Source organism: Balaenoptera musculus, chromosome 2 (genome assembly GCF_009873245.2).
Source record: "Balaenoptera musculus isolate JJ_BM4_2016_0621 chromosome 2, mBalMus1.pri.v3, whole genome shotgun sequence".
Taxonomy (NCBI): Eukaryota; Metazoa; Chordata; class Mammalia; order Artiodactyla; family Balaenopteridae; genus Balaenoptera; species Balaenoptera musculus.
Genome location: NC_045786.1, coordinates 59,560,463 through 59,583,047, shown reverse-complemented (window position 1 = coordinate 59,583,047; position 22,585 = coordinate 59,560,463). Strand labels below are relative to the sequence as shown.

The following is a 22,585-nucleotide window of genomic DNA, read 5'->3' as shown; positions in this document are numbered from 1 at the left end:
CAGTCCCCTCTTGGTTCTCTGGGGGCCCTTCCGGCAGTGATCTACCAGGATTCTGGGTTTCCTCCCCAAAACTTCTGAGAGTGGGGGAGGCTCTAGGAGGCTGGATGCTGAAATGCGAAAGGCATTGTGGGGAGGGGTGGTCCAGGGGCAGCACCATGGGGAGAGGGAATCTTCTCTCTTGCCCTAACTCCTGGTTCAGGTGTTACAGATGTTGAGCACAAGGAAGAGGTGATGCCGCTCAGCTGCCGAAGCCTGGCCGGTGCTCTCCACCCCCAATGCAGCTGTGCTCAGGCACCAGCCACCCCCTCCCACCTCCCCCCAGAGCTCAGACAGCTCTCCTGCTGCTTTTCTTCTGAGGACTTCAACCTGCTTCCAGGGCTTGGGGTATTCCCTGGGACCCAGAATCTGTCTCCATTGCCCATGACCCTGGGAAACCCTCTGGAGGGAAAGGACCAGAGAGTGGTGGCTCCTCGGCAACTCATCGAGGGCCTTCTGAGGATGCTGTGTCTCGGATCCATCGCCGACCACACGATGGACTCTTGGGCCATGTACAGGGACAGCTGACTTTTCAGAACCCTTGCTGCTTGCTCTGCCTTTGAGAAGCAGCACTCTTGGTCCTCTTGTTGGAAGGGTAAAGACCAGCAGAAATCTTCCTTGTGAAAATCTCCAGGGAGCTGAGGGAAGGCACCTCTGGTGGTCCCCCTCTGCCCCCAGCCTTGGGATCCCCAAGTCCCCCTCTCTCCTCATCTTTGCTGCTCCAACCTCTTGAGAGATGGATGGAGAGGAACAGACCCTGGTGGCCTAGTGGTTAGGATTCCAGGCTTTCACTGCCGTGGCCCGGGTTCAATTCCTGGTCAGGAAACTGAGATCCTGCAAGCCGCGCAGGGTGGCCACAAGTGGGAATTCGGGCCCCATCTCTCCTGGTGGCTGAGGTCTGGCGGGATGGCCTACACTGGTGGAGTGCAGGCTAGTGTGGCCAAGGGCCCAGTGCACGGTCAGACAAACAACACACAGCTGTCCAGAACCTCTTATCCAGAAGCACCATTTATCCAGGCCCCATGGAGCTGAGTGCCCCCAAGTACCCGCCCCAGCCCTCAGGGGAGCACAGGCACCGCAGGGGCCCATGGCCTGAGACCCTGCACGCTCCCCAGCCCAGCCTACTCTGGGGCCACAGACCCATGCTTGTCTAGCCATCAGCCCATCAAGGTGGGGCCCTGGGAATGAGCTGGCTTCAGACCCTCCTCTATTCCTCACCCCAGGGGCTCCACCAGTCTGGGCTAGCTCAGCACCATGTTAAATAGCTTCCTTGCAATGCCCCTTAAATAAACCCATCCCAGAGCAACCCACCCACCTTACACCCTGGATATATTATTCCACTGGCTTATGCCTTCTAGAGAGTGGGAGGACTCTCTCCTCCTGCCCTCTGCTCCAGGAAATACTGTCTCCCTAAAAAACCAAGGGAAAAAGTTTTCCTCTCAATCCTGGGGCAGAGATGAGGGGAGGCCTGGCTTGGAGTGGAAAATCCAGGAATCCCCATCTGTCCCTCCCTTCCCTTTCTTCTTGCCTTCTTAGCAGCCTGGGTCAGGTGTGACTTACCCAAGGTCACAGACCCAGGACCCAGAGTCCTGACCACCTAGGAAGTGGCTCTGGTTTTGTCAGCCCACACCAGCTCCAGGGCAGGGGACTGACACCAAGCCTGCCTCTGCCCTTGGCCCCTTGCAGTTCTCCTGGCTCAGAGTGAGCTGGGGAGGTTACAGCTCTTGACTCCACTTGGTCCTGGACCCCTGGGGCTTCCTCTTAGCACCCTCCACCCCTGGTGTCCCCAGGGCTCTCTGGCTCTGGGGATACTCAGACAGCACCAGGGCATGGGAGCAATGGGGCCGGGGCCTGAGCAAGCCTGTCCCTGGCCCCATCAGCATCTGGGCCCAGGCCAGGCCTCACACCCAGTACTGGCCGTTCTTGAGGGCAGGGTTGGATGTCCGGCAGAACTGCAGCAGCTCTGGGTCAGGCTGCCCCCCTGGCGGGGCCCCCTGGCCAGGCACCGCTGTGAGGGGGATGGCCTGGCCCGGCTCCATCTTGCGGAAGGTCTCCGTGTCGCCGGCCAGGCCGTTTCGGGGCTTGGCAGTCAGCACCTGGACGTCGTGCTTGCCCGTCTTGTTGCGTTTGCGGAGGTAGAAGAGCAGAGGCACGATGAGTGCCAGGAGCAGGAGGACCAGGCACACGGGGACGATGATGCTGAACATGTTGGCCTCGAGAAAGCCCAGGAAGTGCCCCCTGGCCACGGTGGGCACGGGGCTGGAGGCCGCCAGGCCTGGCTCACCAGTGGGGGTGCTGCTCCCCGGCTTCCCTGCTTCTGTCCGAGCGGCCTCAGGCAGACTGAGCAGGGCCACTCTGTAGGGCCGGGCTGCGTTGTAAGGCTCCGTGGCAAAGTCCAGTGAGGCCACGGCAGGAGGGACACCCCTTGCCCACAGCTCCAGAGTGAGACTGTCGCCTGCAGGTCCAGGAGAGCTACCCTCCGGCCTGCCCACCTCCAGCCCCAGCCTTCCATCCTCAAGGTCCTGCTGGGTGAACTGCTCCACAAGCTGGCCGCCCCTGGGCTCTGTCCTGGCCCGGGGCACGCGGACCACGCGGCCGTGCCGGGGTCCCGCCAGGAGCCGGAAACGCGGCACACTGCCTGTGCGGTTGGCCAGCTCGCCCGCATCTAAGACAGTGGGGTCCAGGCGTAGGGTGGCACCCTGGGGCCACGGCCCACCTGTCCACACATGCAGCAGAGCCCTCACGGTGACATTCACCGTGGCGGATGCGTTGGCACCCCTGGCCAGTGCCAGGATGCTGAATTGGTCGTGAGAGGAGGAGAAGCTGGTGAAAGCAAAGACCACTTCACCCTGGTCCACCTGGAACTGGCTGAAGGCTGCGGCAGGCTGCCCGCCCACCAGGAGATGCCCATGCCGGGGCCCCTGGGTGAGGCGGTAGGCTGCGTCCGCCTCCTCCCGATCGGAAACCACCCGGAGCTGCTGCCGGCTCAGGGAGGAGCGCCCTAAAGCTTGGGGCACCTCTAGGGGTGCCCGCAGCTGCACCTCAATGGCCGAGGGCAAGACGTCCACGGCCAGGGACATGGGCAGGGGCGGGCTGGCCCCATCAGACACACTCAGCTGGAAGATGCCCACCACGCTGCTCCCATTGGCCACAAAGTCCAGCCGCCCTGCATCCACGTCGGCCTGGGTGAAGCAGGTCACAGGCCCCGGGCTGGCCCCTGCCAGGCTCAGGAAGCCATTGTGGGGGGCCCGCTGCACCTTGTACTCGATCTCCCCAGGAGCCGAGTCTGGGTCCACCACGCTCAGCTGGGCCCGGGAGACGGGGCTGCGGGAGCCCCGGGTGAGCCGGAGCGGGACGGAGGTTTGCGGCTGAGGCGGCTGCTCATTCACATCCCGCACTGTGATGGCGAAAGCCTCTGAGGTTTGGGGTCCCGCCACGGAGGCCCCCGCGGGCCCCTGGAGGTGGGCACGGAAGCGGAAGCCATCCTGCTGGGTGCCCCCGCCGCCGTGGGTGTACACCAGCTGCCCTGCGGCCAGCTCAGACTGCAGGAAGTGGGGCCGCTCGGTGTGGAGGGGCTCCTCGGACACCATCAGCTGGCCTCGCTGGGGGAACTGTGTGATCTGGAAGAGCACATCGTGTTCCGAGCGCTGGGGTGCCGGAACGCTGGCCAGGAAGTTGGAGGCATCGAGGGCAGCTGTGGTGATTTCGGCTCGCTGGCCTTCCGAGACCCAGAGACCTGGGGGTGGGACACAGGCTATGAAGGTCCCGTCCACTGAGGGGAGAGCCATGGACCCTCAGATCAGGGTCCCCAAGGCCAGGTTTGTCCCTTCCCCCTCAGACCAGGTACCCCAGGTTGGGGCTCAGGGTCCCAGGAGGACCAGGATCGTGTCCCCCATTCTGACCTCAAAGCCTCCCCACCTGCCCACCCTCCCTATAATTTACCAGGTCCTGGGAGCTGACATGAGCTGCTGACCTTGGCCTTGTGTCCCCTCCTATCTGGGCCTCTCCCAGTGTCCACCCCCCCACTCAACGTTGCCATCCCACCATGCTGTTCACCTTTGTTCTTCCAGAGGTGGCTGGGGCGCTGGGGACAGGTAGCTTCAAAAGACACAGTCACAGCAAGGGTGGCGGCCATGTCGGGGGCAGGCGGTGAGGACAGCTGGAGCTCCAGGGCGTCATGGGCCTCCCAGAAGGGCTCGGGGGGCATCTCATGCTCATACAGAACATTCCCAGCATACACCTGCGGGGAGAGCCCGTTACTGGGACTAGAGGCAGGTCCAGCCCATGGTGGCCAGGAGTCCCCACCTAGGCTGGCACCGGCACTGGGCACTTGGGTCTCCCTGACAGCCCCTCGGAGCCCAGCCTCCCTGGAGGCTCTCCCCACTGTGCCTCGCTCTATGTCTGTAGCCCATGCTCTCCCTCACCAACTCAGTGGGTCGCCAGAAAACAGTCACGTGACAGTGAAGAGCCAGGCTCTAGAGTCAGATGCCTGTGTCAAATCCCAGCTCTGCCACCTTGGGCAAGTCACCTCAAACCTCTGAGCCCCTGGGAAAAGCAATACTCTATCCGTGCTTCTCTCGACAGCAGGTCTTTCCTCTTTTGCATGAAATCCCTTACCCTCTTCCTTACTGAAGACACTGCTTCTACTATCTCCTGTCTTTCTCCCATGGCATCAATTTCTCCCCGAACGGATTATTCCCATCGTTACGCAACTATGCTATCTGCCCACCTTACAGAAGAAACTTCTCTTGACTTCACTTTTTACACCAACATTTGCTGCCCCACCTCCCGCACTTTTGCTCTTCTTTGCAGCAAAAATCCAAAAAGAATAGTCTATACTCTCCCCCATGCTATCTCGAGTGCACTCCACCCAGGCTTCCACTCCTACTGTCACCAAGGGCACGATGGCCTCTATGCTGCTGGACCCAGCGGTTGGTTCTGAGGCACTGGACACAAGTCAGCATTCCTTCCCCCAGCCCACCCGATGGCTTCCAGGAAGTTCTGCTCCCTTGGTTTTCCTCCAACCTCACTAGTCGCTTCTTCACAGATGCTCTGGCTGGTCCCTCCCCTTCTCCGCAATGTCTGTGGCTTGGCCTTGAGACTATCTACAGGCACTGCCCATGTGCTCTTGGTGGGTCTCACGTCCTCAAATGCCAGCCATGAGAGGACCCCCTTATTTGTATCTCCAGACTGGGCTGTGCTCTCCTGAACTCCAGGCTCGTAGCCACCTGCTTCCTGGGCAGCTCCTCGAGGATGTCTGAGGGACATCTCACACTCAGCATGTCCCAGACAATCCCTGACCTGCCCCGCCTCTCCCAGCCTTCCCACTCCAGAGGGCACAGCTCTGTTCTTCCGGTGGCTCAGGCCCCACACCCTGGAGTCACCCCTGATTCCTCTCCTCCTCTCACACACCATCATCTCTGGCCTGGATTACCACAAGAGCCTCCTAACTGTGTCCTGGCTTTGGCCCCTGCTCCACCCCGCTCTACAGTTTGTCCTTAATGCAGAAGTCAGAGTGAGTCTGTAAAAATGTTAAGTCAGGTTCTGTCTCTCTTGCTCAGACAGTGCAATGGCTCACCAACATTTGGCTTCAGAGACCCCATGTGACCCCGTTACCCATGACCTCACCTCTTCCAACTCCTCCCATGGCAACTCCACTCCAGCCACACCCACTGTTCTCTAGGGCCATCTGCGTGTTAAACCCCAAGGAATAGTCTCCACTTCCATCAAGAAATCCGTTCCCTCCCCCTTCTAATCCCAACGTGTCCTCTTGGCTTATCTTCTGTTTTCCCCTTTTAGGAGACACAGGGAACTATTTTCCTTCTCTCAGAAAAACAAGACTTATGCAATAGTGAGATGGAAGCCGACCGGGGTCACAGTGTGCAGGAGATTCTAGGAGCAGCGGGGTTGTGGTGAAGTGGGGAGCCCTACATGGTCGACAAGGGGAGCAGAGCCCAGTCAAAGGGGTAGCTGCTCTTCAGCTGATGGCCGGAAGAGGGAACACAGGCCTTTTAAGAAACGGAAATCAGGGTTTTGGTTTTTTTTGGTGTGAGTGAGATCCCCTAATTTTAAAATATTAAATGCATGTGCAGGCCAAATAAAACACATCTTGACCACTAATTTTAAAACATTAAATGTATGTGCAGGCCAAATAAAACACATCTGTGGGCTAGCTGTGGCCCACAAGGACTGCCAGCTGTAACCTCTGGCTCAGGGTGACGATGGGCAGGAAGGAAACGGAGACCCTCAGGAGACCCTCAGGAGTGGGGGTGAGAGCCTGGATGCCTGGGTACAGGAGCTACTTGTGGGTGGCAGGTGTCTGGCTGGAGATGAGGTAAGTCACAGGCAAGGTGGGGAGGGGTCCCTGACCTCTGGGAATCAGTAGTGACCTTTGGTCCAAGAATCTTGGACTAGCCGTCCGAAGGCATAGCCCCGGTTTTGCTTCTTACTAGCCATGGGCTCTGAATAGTCATCTGACCTTTGTGAGCCCCAGTTTCCTTATCTGTAAAATGGAGACACCTGGTCCCTGCCCTACCCAGCTCAGAGTATTGCGGCACAGTGGCACTGTCAGATACCACCCAGTCCTGCCCTGCCCACTTCTCCAAGGTGGGGAGGGTGTGTCTGCCACGAAGCCTCCTCCCAGCTTCCCTGGGTGGCGCTGCCAGCCTGGCCCCCTGGTGGCCATTCAATCCAGTCTTTCAGATTGCTGGGGTGTGAGGGAAGCACTGCAGGGTGGGGGAGGGGCCTGAGCTCATCCTGTTCCCTCCCCCTGCCTGGGCATCGGATGACAAAGCCTCTCAGGGATTCAGGGTGCACAGCTGCTGCAGCCTGCTCAATATTTCATTGTGGGGAGGGGCAGGAAGGGGGCCAATGGAAGAAGCTGGGAGAACAGAGAACCCAGGCCTGGGGGATGTTGATGTCAGCGACCTGAGAAACCTTCCCACCCTCGTTAAAGTTCCTTCCTTCCCCATGCCTGAAAGACTACCCCCGCCCCACTCCGCCTTCAGGGAGAACCAAGGCTGCCCTGGAATGCTTGGCACCTCCTGCACTTAGAAGGGGCCTTAATTTAAGTGATGGCTGCTGGCCCCACTGGCACAGTTAGCACAGAGAGCTCTGTGATCCCAGCAGAGGCAGCCTAGCGGTCTGCCTCTTCCCATGGCTGAGAGTTCTAGTGTTCACTGGCGGCCTCTGCTGTGCTCTGGGACAGCTGTGTCCTGAAGCTGCCGTGATGGATGGATGGCAGCTTCACTCCCAACTGGACTTACTCAGCTGCTTCTGTCCGCTCGTCTGCTTTCAGGACCCACTCTGCTTCTTGCTGGCTCTTGACCTGAGCTCCAGGCTCACACCTCTGCCCACAAGCCCAACAGCTGCCTTTATCTCAAACTCTACTCCCTCCAGACCAAACACTGCCCCTCACCAGCCGCTGGGTTGGCTAGGGTCCCCTATGCAGTGTGCCTTTTCCAGCCCTCTAGGGTCCAACTGCAGTTCCTTCTGGAAGCCAAGCCCCAGAACCTGATCCCTGCCCTGGGACCCTATAGCCCTGACTTCCCGCATCCTTCTTCCTCCCCCCTGGAACACTAAGCCCCATCTGCCCTACCAGCCTGGTAGCTCCTGGAGGGCGGGGCATGCAGAGCCTGGACCATGGCAGGCCCAGGGAGCGGCTGCCAATGAGGCTGGAGCTGGCACCCGTGTCTACATGTGTGTCCAGGGGCAGAGTGGGCCACTCGAGGCTGGATGGAGTCTAAGCGGGGGCTGTAGAGGGTGGACCTTACCTCTGCCTGTGTGAAATTCTCCAGGGCCTCCCCGCTGCTGCCCTGCTGGGTGTGGAATAGCCGGCCAAGCCGGGGGCCCCGTACCACACGGTAGAACAGGTGGTGGGGGTCGATGCCTGTGCTGGAACTGGCTCTCAGGCTCTGGCTGCTGAGCGGCTGGATGGACCCTGCGAGAGGCAAAAGGGGACTGTCAGCCTCTGACCAGGAGGCAGGGCAAGGCCTGTGACTGCTGGGGAGGCAGCCTGCCCCTGGCATGGCACACCCACCTGGGCAGATGGTCAGCGTCCGGCTGCCCTCCAGTGAGAGGAGCAGCTGCTTCTGGGCCGTCACCCGGAAGAAGTGTCCAGTGGAAGTATGCTCGCCATCAGATAGGATGAAGCGGAAGCCTCCGTCCGGGGCTCCTAGGACAAGCGTGGAGTTGGGTCTCACTGGCCCACGCCGGCGCCCATCCTCGGGGCACCCCCACCTCTCGGCACCCACCTCTGTGTGAGAACAGCACGAGCCCGCCGTCGAGCTGGGCCTGGGTGAAGCTGTGGACCTCGGCGCCCGGCTCTGTCCGCAGCACCACCTGTCCATTGCTGGGCTCCTCAAGGGTGTAGACCAGGTCCTCGGGGCCTGAGTCGCTGTCTGTGCCCCTAAGGGCCTCCGGAGGGATGGGCACAGTGGCCCCCTCCCACATCTGGGGATACAAGCGTGCGAAGGTTCTGCCCCCACCAAGCTTACCCACTTCTTTCCTCCCTGGCCCTGGGGCCACCATCAGGGCTCCAACCACACTGCCATCTGGGCTCCCCTGCACAAAGGGCCCTCCACCCCATTCATCTTCCCCTGTTGGCCCAGGGCTCCCAAGCCCAGGCTCCCTGGTCTCCATCTGCTCTAGTCCTGCTTTTCCGTCGAGGCCAGCTCATGAACCCCAAGAAGACCCCAGCTCTCACCCCCTCCCCAGAGATCCCCAGCCCTGACCCAAAGTGCTGCTTAATGTGGCTCACTGGCAGGGCAGGGGTCTCCCTTCAGACCCTCCATGGTGAGTCTGGGCAGGGGCTGGCACACGATGGGAATCGTGATTTTTGTCTGCCCAGGATACTTAGAAATGGGCTCCCTTTCCTGGTGAGGGATGTGGTGGGAGGCTTGGTGAGCTGGAGAGGCCAGTGTCTTGCAGCACTGAAGCAGCACTGGGATGGGGGCCCAGCTGTTTCCAGTGCAATCATGAGCCCCAAGGCAGGTGGGTGAAGGCTTCCTGGGGGCAGGCAGCCCCTCCCCATGCTCAGAGTGAAGGGGAGCCCCCCTCAAGCCTCCCACCTGCGAGCAGGGCAGGATCCTGTTCCTGTTCCAAGGGTCCTGTTACAGGTCCTGCTGGGTCAGCAACTTATGAGCAGTACTGGGGAGGGGCTCCCATACCTGGGAAACTGAGCCCCCTGGGATTCCCTCCCCCAGCCCAAGGCTGACCTCAGCCAGAGCTCTGGAAAGAAGGTGGCAAGGCATAGACGCTAGGCTTTAGCACAGGGCTCCTGGCACAAATACGGTGGACAGCACCACCTGGTGGCTGAAGTGCTACACAGCACCATCTGATTGTGGTCCCAGGGCAGCCCTTAGCCTGAAAGATTCTCAGAGCCCCATGTCACAGACAGCCCAAGTCAGCCCTCTTTTGAAACCTTCCATGGCTGCTGCTGACCCAGAGTCCACACTCTAGAAGTCAGCATTCAAGGTCCTGCCCATTTGCTACCCTGCTGTGTGGCCCTGGTCAAGCCACACCCTTTCTGTTCCACCAGTAACTTCTACTGTGACCCTGGAGAAGTTTTGTCACATTTCTGGGCCTCAACTTCCACCTCTGCTGGATGGGGGCACCACTACTCTGCAGTAGTGTAAGAGGCAGGGGACTGGGGAGCCAGGCGGTGGCCTCCACTTGCTGGTGGTGGGAGTGGAGAGAGCAGTTGGAGTCCACCCTTAAGGGTCTGAAAGAGCTTTCTTCAGGAGTCCTGGTCCTGAGCCGTGGAAAAAGCTTCCTGCTGAGGGTGAGTCCAGGGGACAGCAGGACCAAGCACGTCCATTCACAAGGCTGTCTATTGCACTTGTAAGTGTCCAGTAATAAAGCCCCACACCTGTGTCCTATTTTCAGTGCAGTCGCTCTTCTCTCTTCCCAATAACCTAGTGAGGCATGTGGCAGGATCCCCATTTTACAGAGGAGGAAACTGAGGCTCACAGAGGGGGAGCTATGTGCTGGCCTCTCTCTGGGAGGGGAGGTGGGAGGTGGTCCTAGAATGCTCTCACCTGCAGGCCTGTGTTTGTGGTGAGGACGGGGGGTTGGTCGTTGACAGGCAGGACGGTGATGGTGAAGGTCACGGGATGGCTCTGGCGGTCCATCTCTGAGGCATTAGCCACTAGGACGAAACTGTCTGCCAGCGTCTCGCTCCCGTCATGCACATAGAGAATCAGCTGCTGTTCCACCTGCAGGCAGGCCCGGGGCTAGAGGTCAGACCCCAGCAGGCCTGAGACCCATGGTGGGTCTCATGCCCAGCACGTTTCATGCCCTGCCTTTGGGTGCAGGAGGAGATTGACTCCTCCAGAGCTTCAGTTTCTGCAGGTGGCAATGGGGACAATCATTTCTCCCAGAGCGAAGGAATGAAGGAGTGGAGGAAATGGGGACATTCATCTCTCTCTGCCAGTGAGGGAGGATGAGATGAGGTGCTCTGTAAATGTGGGCTCCTGCCTCCTATCTGTGCATACCCCCAGACTATGCCCCCAGAGCTGGGCTGCACCCTGGGCCTCCCTGACCATACCTCTCTCCAGGAGAAGGCGCTGAGGGTCCGGTCTTGAGGTCCTTCCTCTCTCTGCAGGACCCCATGCTGGGGTGGCTCCAGCACCTGCAGGTCAAGGCCCGGCAGCGTGGGGAAGTAGGGCCCAGTGATGCGGAGCAGTGGAGGGGCCAGCGTGCGGGTGCCGCCCTCGGGGACGCTGAAGTTCAGCGCCTCCAGTGGGATGGCAGCCGGCAGCACCTCCAGCTCCACGTGGACGCCCTCGAGGGGAGCACCCAGGCCTGAGGACACATCCAGGGAGAAGACATCGCTCCAGGTCTCAGGGCGGGAGTGCAGGTACAGGACCCTGCCTGCGTCCACCGCCTCCTGGGAGAAGCTGTGCACAGGGTCCAGGCTGGGCAGCTCGGCTGCCGTGGCGCTGTGGGACAACATCACCAGGTGGCCAGAGCTTGGTGGGGTCTTCACTGAGAACACAATGTCTGCCGGTGGCACTGCCTCCTGGGCTGCCTGGTTATGAGAGGGGTCACAGAAGGAGGCTGCTGAAGCCTCTGAGGTACACACTCCCTTGGCGATGTACACAATCACACATCCTCAGATCCAGTGACACGGACATACAGCCTCACCACACACAAATGTGTGGACAGAGACACATATATGTCACGCACGTGCACACACACACACACTGACTGCCCCTGCCATGCTACTGCCACAAGAGGGCGCCCCATCCTTCTCAGCGACACATTCCTACAGTACAGGCCCTAGGCAGCTTGCAGACCCTGGTCCAGTCCAGGGCCTGGAGGAAAGGTGCTCCCTCATCTGATGGTCCAGCCATAAAAGGCTATACACCACCCCCAAACTCACATTCCTGTTCTGTCTCTCTGCCTGGAATACTGTCCCTTAGTTCTCTGCTGTTAAGTCCCAGACTCTTCAAAGCCTGGCTCAAATGCTGCCTTCTCCCGGCAGAAGACTTCCCGACACCAGACATGTTTAGTCACAGTCTGCCCTGAAGTCCAGACAGCCAGAACCACAAGAGGCTCAGAAGTTGGCAGTGTAAGAGAATAAGGCCCAGAGAGGGCAAGCAACTGGTGTGAGGTTGCACAGCAAGGCAATGGGTCTGCTGGATGGCCTGCGGTTGCTCTGTGAGGTTCCTGGGTGGTCAGCAGCCCTCTCCAGACCCTGAGGCCTGGTCTGAGGTCTAGGAAAAGAACTGAGGACATGGGGAACTTCCCTGGTGGTCCAGTGGTTAAGAATCCACCTTCCAATGCAGAGGACGTGGGTTTGATCCCTCGTCGGGGAGCTAAGATCTCACATGCCTCGGGGCAACTAAGCCCGCGAGCCGCAGCAAAGGTCCTGCGTGCCTCAACTAAGACCCGATGCAGCCAAAAATAAAAATAAATAAATAAATAAATATTAAAAAAAAGAAAAAAAAAGAACTGAGGACGTGGCAGCTGGGCGGTGGGGGCAACCAAGCCTGTCTTCAAGGCCTATAGTCCTCAAAGTTTGTACCTGTTAAAACCCTCCAGAGAGCCTACTCTTGTTCGAATACAGATTCTCAGGCTCCACATCAGAGTCTATGGTCTGGGTGGGGCCCAGGAATTTGAATGGTTGGCCACAGCATGTACATGTGTGCACATGACATGTGGAGGAACACGCAACCCACAGGCAGCCGTATGTACAATAAACTCCCCAGAAACCCTCAGGCACCCAACATGCACATGTACAGTTACATACTTAAGGCACATACACACACTGGCCCAGAAGCCACCACAGGCACATCCCAAACCATCCAAGCACGCATGGCATGAAGGCTGGAGGGAAGGATCCCCTTTACCTGGCCCATACCCCTGCTCACGCCCTCAGCCCTTTACCTCCAGCTGGTCTCTTCTGATCTCAGCCGCCTCCCCCTGGAAGACATAGATCTTCTTGTTCTGGACCAGGTGCAGTGGGGCCAGTGGCCCCTCTAGGGCAATGGTCACTTGTAGGGCGGCATCTGTGTGCACAGGCCCTGCCTCCACAGAGAAGGCCAGGGTATCACGGGGGCTGAGGCTGCCGTTGTGGCTGTAGAGAATGGCCCCATCCAGCAGGTCCTGCTGGGAGAAGGTTGTGACTGGCTGGCCGTCCCGGAGCAGCCGCCCCCAGTGTGGGCCGGCTGTGACATGGTAGTGGACCTCATCCCCACCGCGGATATCTAGGTTGGTGTCCAGGTGGAGCACAGCTGTGTCGATGGTGCCCTGGCCTCCTTGAGGGACCACAAGGCTGGAGCCGTTGGCCACACGGAGGTAGGGCTCCGAGGCCTGCACTTCGAGCAGCGCTGTGGCCTGGTGCTGCCCATCGGACACCTGCAGCTGGATCCAGCCGCGGTCGGCCCCCGAGTGCACGAACAGGACCCGCCTCTTCCTGAGGTCCTCCTGGGTGAAGCGGTAGATGGGCCGAGTGGGCTCATCTACAGCCACGATGCTGCCGAAGAGGAGGTCCTTGCGGGTCAGCACCAGCTGAGCATCAGCAAAGCCGGAGTCAGCATCGCTGAAGGCCATGTCGTCGGTGGTCAGCAGCCGCTGCCCACCGCGGGCCACGTGGAAGACGCGGCTGATGGTCTGCACAGGGGCGTGGTCATTCACGGGCTGGATGGCCACCCGGAAGACACCTCGTACCTCCTCCCAGGCCACGTCACCACTGCCCTCGCCCTGGCGGGTAGCCACAAAGGGAATGTCATCTTCCGTGGTCTCAGAGTCGTCATGCTGGTAGACCAGCCGGCCGTGCAGCAGGTCCTCATTGGTGAAGGAAGTCACCACGGTGACACTGTCCTGTGCCCCCTGCCACACCAACCTGCCGTGGCGGGGCCGCTCCATGACCTCATAGAGGTAGCTGGCACTGTTGAGACTCTTGACAAAGAGGTGATCAGCAGAGAGGACGCCCTCGCCGCCCTCAGGCACTGAGAGGAGGACGTTGGTGAGGACAGGGGCGTCCGGATCACCACCGATGTGGATGGGGAAGGTGTAGAGTGGGGAGAAGTGTGGCGGGGCTGTGACCCGGAAACGGAAGGAGTCCTCGACTGCCTCTGAGGCACGTGCTGTGGCCCCATAAGTCAACTGGCCAGTCCGCAGGTCATCCTGGGTGAAGCTCTGACCGTCTGACAGCCGCGTGCCCTGTAGCTGAAGATTACCCTTCCTGGGGGCCTGAACCACCTCATAGTGGAAGGTGGTGGGGTTCGGGCCTGCCTCCTCCAGGGTGGCTTCCAGGTGGGCTGTGGTGATGGCCTCCTGCTGGGCGTTCTGGGGGTGCAGAGGCTCCAGCCGCAGCAGCCACACGGTGGCTCTCTGGACTGTCACCGGGAAGGACAGATTGCTCAGGGTCTCCTGGCCCACCTGCACCTCCAGGGCCACGTTCTCCACGGTGTCCTCGGCGCGGTGCTGCGGGTCGGTGCTCAGGTACCTCACGCGGCCCTGCTCCACGTCCCGCTGGTGGAAGGCCTGTGTGGCCCGCCACTCGGTGCCCTCCGCCCCGCCCGCCCCCTGCTTCTGCAGCTCCCCGAACTGCAGGGCCCCGGTGAGTCGGAACAGCACGCTCACGTCCTGCCCCACAGCATTTGTCTCAACCGACAGGTTGGAGGGCAAGACAGGTGCGGTGGAGCCCTGGGCCAGGCGCAGCCCTGTGTTGTGGCGGACCCGAATGGCCGGCCGGATGGCCACCACCTTCAGCGTGACCGGCGGGCTGGCTTGCAGCCCGTCGCTGACCCGGAACGTCAGGTCCGGGGCGGGCCCGCCGCGGTGGACGTACACTAGGCTGCCCGCATCCAGCTCCCGGCAGGAGAACTCGGTCGCTGGTTCCCCAGGCTGGTCTTGGCGCTCCACGGGGAGGCCGGCGGGGACACCGAGGAGCTGGAAGGTGAGGCCCTCGCAGGCGGAGTCTGGGTCATCGGCCTGGAAGACCTCCGGGCCCAGCAGCTTCTGAGTGTGTTCCAGGATCACCATGAGGCTGCCTTGCGGGAAGACGACGCGGGGCGGGTCGTTGACGGGGTTTATCTGAATGGGCAGGATGTAAGTTTGGCCCCTCCGAAGGCAGGAGGGCACGGGCCCCCGAGCTGTCACCGACACCTCGAGCACCAGCTGGTCGGAGGTGTCCTCGGAGCCATCGTGGACGAAGCGGGCCTTGCGGTTCACCACGTCCAGGAGGGTGAACATTTTCCGTGCCTGGGCACCCGGGATGTCCAGCTCTAGCTCGCCGTGGCGGGCCCCGCGGCTCACGCTGAACAGCACCTGGGATTTGCGCAGCTCGGCCTCGCTCAGATCCAGCGTGGGCTGCACGTGCCGCCACTCCAGCCAGGCTGTGCCGCCCTCAGCCACCACCAGTGGGCGGACGGTCAGCAGCTGGGTGAAATTGGCAAAGATCGGAGGCAGCCCCGGTTCAGGGGCGCAGGGCTCAGGCAGCTCCATGGCCGGCCAAGCCTCGGGTGCCAGGGTGGAGAAAGCTTCGTATGGGCCATAGGCGTCCTCCTCGTACTCGTCCTCCTCTAGCCTGCAGCCGGCCGCCATGTTGCGAGTCAGCAAGGCTTCCCGGAGCCCCCACCTCTGACCATTGATGCTGAGATCCTCCAGGCAGCCCAGCAGGGAGACGTTGACAGCCAGGCCCAGGCGGTGTTCCCGGAGATGGCGAGAGCCCTCTGCATCCAGCCCCCCAAGGAGGAGACTGCCTCGTGGCTCTAGGTAGCTAAGGACCCCACGGTTGGAAGTACGTGTGGGGTACTGGTCCACGGAGATTTCCAGCCTGTGAGCATCCACGTGGACACTGACCTCGTGGGGCTGCCCATCGGCCACAGGCACACTGTTGTGGAGCAATACGGTGCCCTGGCCCTTCTCCACCACAGCCCGCAGGTGGCCCTCAAATATGTCCACGTAGATGAAGTCCCCATGCCGGCCCCCTGCCTGGAAGGCCAGGGGCGCCTGCCAGCTCCGTGTGGTGAGTGTAAACTCCAGGGTGCCTTCATCCCGAGTGCCCCAGGCAGGGAAGGCAGCCAGTGAGTGGGGCCCAGAGAAGCCCATGGGCACGTCATCACCGGCAGAGAACTCCTCAGCACAGCCCTCAGGTACGTCTGGGGTCAGTGGCCGGAGGAGGCTGCGGCCATTGAGGGTGGCTGTGTGGAGGCAACCCCGCAGGGGTCGGCTGGCTCTGCTCAGGTAGGGCAGGCCAAGGTTCCCGGTGCCCCCCAGGAAGAGCCCATAGGGGACCTCCAGGGGGGCCTGCTGGACTTGGGCGGAGACATTCAGGAGCCCATCGACTGACAACAAGGCCCAGCTGTCTGACACGGTCAGCCCCACAGTGTGGGGAATGGAGTCGCTCAGCAGTGTCTCTGCCAGGGTCTGCATCCTCACCTCCTCCTGGCCCAGGATAAATCTGACCTGAGGAGAGACGGGGGAATGGGGGATGGGGGAGGCACACTGAATCCATCACTTCTGCAGTAAAAGCATAACTGGTCCCCTACACTTGGGGTCCCCAGAGGGCCTAGGACAAAGGCTTCTCATGCCACTCCTCTCCCTTTCCTGCCATCTCTTTATGCATCCCCAAACACTCACCAAAGTGATCTCTGTGCCAGGCCTGGATGGGCTCAGGGGACCCCGATGTGAATCCGATGTGGTCCCTGCCCACACAGACCTCTCATACAGCAAGATGCTTTCCTAGAGATTCAGCCTAAATTGTTTTATGTCTCCCCTCTTTCCTTGGGTGAGAGGTGCTAGAAAAATCACCTTGGAATACAGAAGATTCTTCCCCTGGCATAATGGGCACCTGGGAATCCCCTGATGAGTCCCCCTAAGTAGAGCAAAACACCGTGGGGTCACTGAGGCAGCCAGGCTCACTGTTCAGGAACGGGGAGCCTAGTCAGATGCTCTGTGTTTTGACCTGTCCAAGGGGAGGTCCTTGGGGAGAGAAGAGAGACATGGTTCTGTCCCCAGGACATTGACACCAGAACCGGCTCTGGTGTGGTGTTCCCACAACCAGATGGTAAGATGGGTGGTGGCAGAGTATGGAAACTGAAAGAGCAGAGCACTAAGACCGTATGGCCTCGGGAGCCCACGTATGGAGCACCTTTCTAGGGGTGTGGCATCAATATACCTGGCAGGGAGGAAGAGCATCAGTGCTGGGTGGTACCAGGCCATGTTCAACAGTGACACCTTGTGGCAGTGAGAAGCAATGGCAGCATCACATAGACTGAAAGCAGCTGAGGGATTGGGAGGACCAGAGGCCTCTCTCCCCTGGGGTGTGGAAGCAGATGGCTCCCCCAAATTTGGACTAAGACCTCATGTTCTCAAACTCTTCATGGTTAGGGGGAAGCCTCAAGAGAGAGCCAGAAGACTCTTTGCTAATAAAGCTTGTGGTGACTTGAAGGATGAAACAGAAAACTGAGGAAGCTGTGGCAGTATTGGTTGTTCCATCATCGACAGACCGTGGTGAATCAGGGTGATTGGTGCTATGCCAGAGGAGTGCACGGGGGTGCTGGAACCCAGGAGAGGGGACCCAGTCCAGGTGAGGAAGGGATGCCCATGCTGAGACTTCAAGGAGAGGCTGGAGTTAGGCAGGTGCAGGGAATGAGTGAGGCTTGCACCAGGCAGAGGGAGTGTAGTGAGCAAAAGCCTGGCAGCAAGAGACCACAAGACGGCAGGGAACTGAAAGCAGTCAGGGGGGTCAGAACACAAAGGACCGGCTAGGGGTCGTGGTGAGAAGTGTGGCTAGAGAGCAGGAGGGCAGAGCTGGTTCATGAGGAAGTCACACCTTCTGGGATGCTTCTGTCCATCTCACAGTGGGGAACTTGAGACCTCAAGGCGAAAGTGACTCCCACAGGGTCACACAGCCAGTTGGGGGCCACTCAAAGCTAGAGAAGGAGTCCAGCAGGGAGATGTCACTGACCTGCAGGCGTCCAGAGTGGAGCTGCAGGAGGAGGTAGTCAGCCGGGCCTGCCGCCAGGAGAAGCAGGGCTTCGGGCTGGGACGTAGAAAACTCCAGCTGTAGGTCTATGTCAGTCAGAGCCATGGCCACAGGCACCTCCAGGTGGTTCTCTCCGAAGAAGGAGGCTGTGTGACAGAGAGAGCTGTGGTGAAGCTTAGCCCCTTGCCTGGAGGAGAGGTGCTGCAGGGTGGACGGGTGGGCTGCAGGGAGGGTGTGGCATGCTGGTGCTCCCTCACGGTTCTCCTATGTGGCGCTGTCCCGTGGCCTCATCTGGTCCCAGCACCTGCTTGGTCCTGGCACCAGAAGGCACGGCCTCACCTTGTGTCCAGCCCAGACCCTGGCTCTGAAGGAGGCCAGACCCAGCATTTCAAGCATCTCAGGTCTCTTCCTCAGAGGTTTCTGGGGCCAGAGGCCTCTGGCAGCTCTGGCTCTCTTCCCCTGGGCCCCAGATGAATCTCCATCCTGGGTCTGGCTCAAAGGGAAGTGGTCACTGGCCTGATCACCTGGCCCGATGCTCTCAACCCCCAGGAATGACGCTCTAGGAGAAGCACCTCTACCCAAGCTGATCCCTGCTCGAATTCCTTCTCCTAAGCGCCCATATGGTTTAGCCCCTGGGTTGGCTGGGACCACAGCTGGGCTCTGGTGGTGGTAAGTCAGGCAACCCACCCATCCCTGCGTCTCTCTTGGGCCATGCTCCCAGCTGTCTTTGAGGGTAGGGGGGGCAGCTTGTTGGCCTGTCCATCGAAGAGCAAAGGCTCTGAGGCTAGATGGAGACCACGTGCAGTGCTGGACCCAAAATGGGCCAGACTTCCTCCATCACCCTGTATTGTTTCCTGCTGCTTAGCTATTAAAGGTCCCTGGTGAGCGGTCAGATCCGGCCCCTTTATTTCTACCATGGCCAGGAAGCCAGGGATGACAAGAGCTGAGTTCTCCAAGCCTCAGTCTGAGGCTGAAGACAAGGTCTGGGAGGGGATGAGGGTCTGATGGGCAGGCCAGAGGGCCTCCCAAGACAGGAGGTCATATTTGGGGTTTCCCAGGGTCAGTGGTCACTGTGTAGGGCCCCTTTTGTCCCACACTGGGACACCTCCTCTTTTTAAGTTGTCACCCCCTCCAAGCAGTTTCCCCAGATTAGCCTCCCTTGGCCTCTAACCTGCTGCCACAATTTCTGGTCCATTCCTTTTGTGGAGATTAGTGCCAAATATAGTGTTGACTCTCCCGACTTGACTGGGCTGGGAGACAGGGCTGGATTACAAAGATGATTCACCCCCCTGGGGCTTCTCTTAAATCCGGTGAGAGTGAGTAAAGGCTGATGGCCTACATAGGGATGATCTGGCACCAGCCATATACATGCTGGTCCCCGGGCAGCCTGAGCCAGCTGACATGCACCTGAAGAAGTAGCATCAGCCACTGGAGGAGTCTCAGACTTGTATGTCCTAAGGGCACAGCCAACACAGCCTGGAGGGATGGAGGGATGTCCAAGAAAGATGATGCTCTTCCCCCCCGGGCTGAGCTGAAATCCCTTCTACTTATCCCCTCTTGCCAGCACTTGCTGGCAACACCAGAGCCTTGTTTGGGAAGCTAAAGGAATCAGAGGAGAACTGCAAAACCATCCAGGCGGACACGGCCCAGCAGGCCCAGGACACCTCAGTGCCCGTGAGGGACAGACCAGGGAACTGGCAGCTGGCAAGCACCTACAGGGGTGCCTTATCTGCAAGATCATCGATTCTTAAGAACAAAATGCAGCACACTAAACTGAGGGCAGCCACAGCCGAAGAGGGGGGGCAGGTGGCCCCGTAGGATGGAGCCACCGCCGTGGCACGTAGGAACTCAGAACAGCTGGCAAGAGCTGATTGTTACATTTTCAGGAATTTTGCAAGCCAGGTGATGTTGCCCAGTGAGAATATTTATACCACGGAAAGAGGCAAACACTACAAATCAGGGCTCCCTCTCTCCAGGAGAGCCTGTTGCTAAACATTTACCTGCCTACCACGCAGGGGTTGGGGGCCCACTGCTTCCCCTGTGTGGGAGTGAGCACAAGCCCTCACCCACACTCCCTTTTGCTAAAGGTGATGTCTACCTGCCAGGGCACAGTCAAGCTGAGGAGCAGGCAGGAACTGAAGTAGCTGGCTGGCTCTAACCACTGAACCACCTGCCTCCAGCACCCTCCCAGCAGGGGAGAGTAGCAGCCTGTTAGGCCTGGTTCTCCAGGCCAGAGTGGGAGGGTGACAGGAAGCAGAGGTTCTTTCCAGAGAGCTGGGGTCTGAATGGGCCCATTGAGGGGCTGAGCCCTGCTGTTTCCTGCGGGGCCAGGCGGGAAAGGGCTCACACAAGCTGCCTTGTGCTGCTGGGAGCGCACTGGCCAGGCAGCCCCCCTCGCCCCAACGGAGGCCTCTGAGGCCTTGCTGGCCAGGATTTTGGAAACTCTGACAGTGCCACTCCCCCCACCTCCTGGTCTCCTTCTGCTGCCTCTCTTACTGTCTCTGATGGGCTGCAGTTGTAAGAACCCAGAATCCCTGTTCTGGGCTGGCGGCAGGGGGACAGTTGGAGAGGGGCTTCGAATGGAGAGGGGATGCAGGATAAAGAAGTCATGAGCTTGGAGTCAATCCCGGAGGGCTTCCTGGGGGAGGTGAGGGTTGTGTAGAGGAGCAGAGAGGGAGGGAATTGGGCAGTCTCAGAGGGAAGCAAGGCCAAGAGACTGGCAGGGATATACAGGTTCTGGAAATGAAGACAGAGGAGTAGAGAGAAAAGAAGCATGGGCCACACCAGGCTCAGCAGCCTGAGAGGGGTGCCAGGGCAGTGGGGGGAGGAGAGGAGGCATCATTACTGCCTGGAGAACTGTCCTTGACTCTGCTGGGCCAAGAAGACCCATGATTCATCAAAACACCAGTTCAGGCCTGCAGCAGCTATGTGGGCTGCCCTCTGGGCCAGAAGAAGGGGCCCAACTCAGGCCTCAGTGTCACCAGTCTGTAAAATGGGCACTCCCTCCCACTCTTTTCTCCTCCTGTCTGTGGGGATTAGTCCTGGAGATCCCTTTCTGGTCTGGGTCTGCTCTCAAACGTGAGTGTGCAGAGGGTTAATGGTATGGGCTGCTTGGGTGGCTCCAGGCCTTTGGCACGGGGGGAGCAGGACAGCCCAAAGCGTCTGGGGGACAAGTAGGAGGGGCAGGACGAGTGCCACAGGCATGGGTTTCTCTGCCTGGAAGAAGATACACAGGTGAATGTCCAGGGGGGTGTAGATGTGTACTTGCATACGTGTGCAAGTATGTGGGTGGCTGCTGGGAGTGTATTTTGGGTTTGCGTAAGGCTGTGTGTTTGTGCATGTGTACGCGTGTGGGCTGGGAGCTGCCAGGACAGAGCAGTGATTGTGCCCAGGCCTGTCCTGCCCCTCGGTGCCCGCCCGCCACGACTTTGGCTGTGCCTGGCTCCATGAAAGGGGCAGTGTGTTCCTGGAGGGTTGCTGCCCCTCCCGCCCGGCACCCATCCACCCGAGAGGTTTGCTGAAGGTGGAGAATCCCACAGCTTCCCACCCTTCCTGCCCACGAACAGGGCGCTGCTGTCTGGGCCCAGGGTGGGCGCTCCATCCCTCTTCCTGAGAGGAGGGCTGGGAGCACAGAAAGAGCCTGTATCCGTCCCCACTGCGGCCCTTTCTCACACAGGGGGATGAAGCCTAGGCCAAGGTCCCCCAACAAGCCACCCTCTGGCAGAGCATGGGTTATGCTGGCATCTCCTGGCTCCCTGGGCCACTCCTAGGATGTTTATGAATGGGGACCTGGTCCCTGTCCCTGGGGGACCCCAAACATGAGGCTTACTTCCATCATGGCGCTCAACCCTCTTCCTATCAGCAGGATTTTGGCCTCTCAGTCTCTCTCAGGCTCCCCATCCCCTCCCAGGCTGGCCAGGGGCAGGGTCTCAAGCATGAGTGCCTTTCCAGTCTTGGGGTTGCTGCAGACCCTGCTCCTTCTGGGTCCTCAGAACCCCTGGGGCTGGCCAGTCTGTCTCCCTCCCCGTCTCTGTCCCACATGTCCCTTGTCTCTGCCTCTGCTTTTCCTCTTCTCTCCCTCTCTTGGTCTTTGGCCCCCCTCTTCCCTCTGTCCCATCCCGGCTGTAACTGAGAGCGCCACCCTTGCCCCAGAACAGTCCAGAGAGCCAGACTTGCCTCCCCAGCCCTGGGACCCTCACTCCTTGGTGATGGGTTCCACAACATCAGAGTTCTCTGTGGCCCCTGCCTGCAGTAGGGTACTTGGCTTCCACTTACCAGACAGACAAACTGAGGCTCCAGAGGAGAAGCAATCTGACAGAGAGAAGCAGAAAGCCTGCAGCTCCTGGCCTTGCCACCTGTCGGAGCCCTGCCTGCCTGGACACCCCACGCCGGGCAGTCAATCTCTGTGTGCTCCCTCCCACCACATTCCTGGTTGCCTGGGAGCAGCTAGGCGGCCCCAGAGCTGGCACGCGTCATGGGCAGCAGCAGCATTCCTGGGTGTCTGCTGCTGCCTGACTTTATAAGGGAGAAAGTTTGGGAGCCTAGAGCTGCCGGCAGGATGGCCGGTGGAAAGTGCCCGGCACCACAGTCAAGGGTGGGTGGTGGGAGACCTGGACATGAGGATGTGGGGAAGGTACATCCAGTGGTACCGAGGCGGAGCAGGAGGTGAGAGACGGATGGGGAGAGACTTGGGAACCATTATTCATTCATTCATTCATTCACGCACAAATATAATAATGTAGCGACGGGGATGGAAAAGGAGAACTAACCTGGGAGATTCAGAAAGCCTGAGAAAGATAGTAAAAGTGAGAATGAGAAATAAAGACCCCCTCCTCCACAAAGACTGAGCTCAGGGATCCAGACGGAGCCCTGAGGAAGGAGATGGGGGAGGAAAAACCAAGAGAGACAGAAAAGGCAGGATGTTGGCAGTGAGCCTGCTGCCGTGCACAGGATCTAGGAGGGTGAGGAGGGGGCACCTCACCAGCCAGCTGCGGAGGGAGGGGGCAAAGCTGGGCTTTTCCACCGTAGCCTCTTGGGGTTTGGCACCAGGGGTAACAGATCCTGGTTCTAGATCTTGGCCCTGGGTAGGCAGCGGTGAGGCTGAGAGAG

General features: G+C 59.8%; 1 protein-coding gene across 1 annotated transcript in view; it reads right to left on the bottom strand.

Moving 5' to 3' along the window:
- Positions 1 to 1,028: 1,028 nt before the first annotated feature.
- Positions 1,029 to 22,585, bottom strand: part of CSPG4 (chondroitin sulfate proteoglycan 4) — a 35,701-nt gene continuing 14,144 nt past the window's right edge. Inside the window, exons 2-10 of the mRNA XM_036843502.1 lie at positions 17,459 to 17,622; positions 12,427 to 15,954; positions 10,583 to 11,065; positions 10,074 to 10,250; positions 8,289 to 8,487; positions 8,075 to 8,209; positions 7,809 to 7,975; positions 4,093 to 4,276; positions 1,029 to 3,772 (exon numbers count right to left, since the gene is read on the bottom strand). Of these exons, the coding sequence (XP_036699397.1) occupies positions 1,938 to 3,772; positions 4,093 to 4,276; positions 7,809 to 7,975; positions 8,075 to 8,209; positions 8,289 to 8,487; positions 10,074 to 10,250; positions 10,583 to 11,065; positions 12,427 to 15,954; positions 17,459 to 17,622 (6,872 nt within the window). The 3' untranslated portion in view covers positions 1,029 to 1,937. The remainder of the gene's footprint in view (positions 3,773 to 4,092; positions 4,277 to 7,808; positions 7,976 to 8,074; positions 8,210 to 8,288; positions 8,488 to 10,073; positions 10,251 to 10,582; positions 11,066 to 12,426; positions 15,955 to 17,458; positions 17,623 to 22,585) is intronic.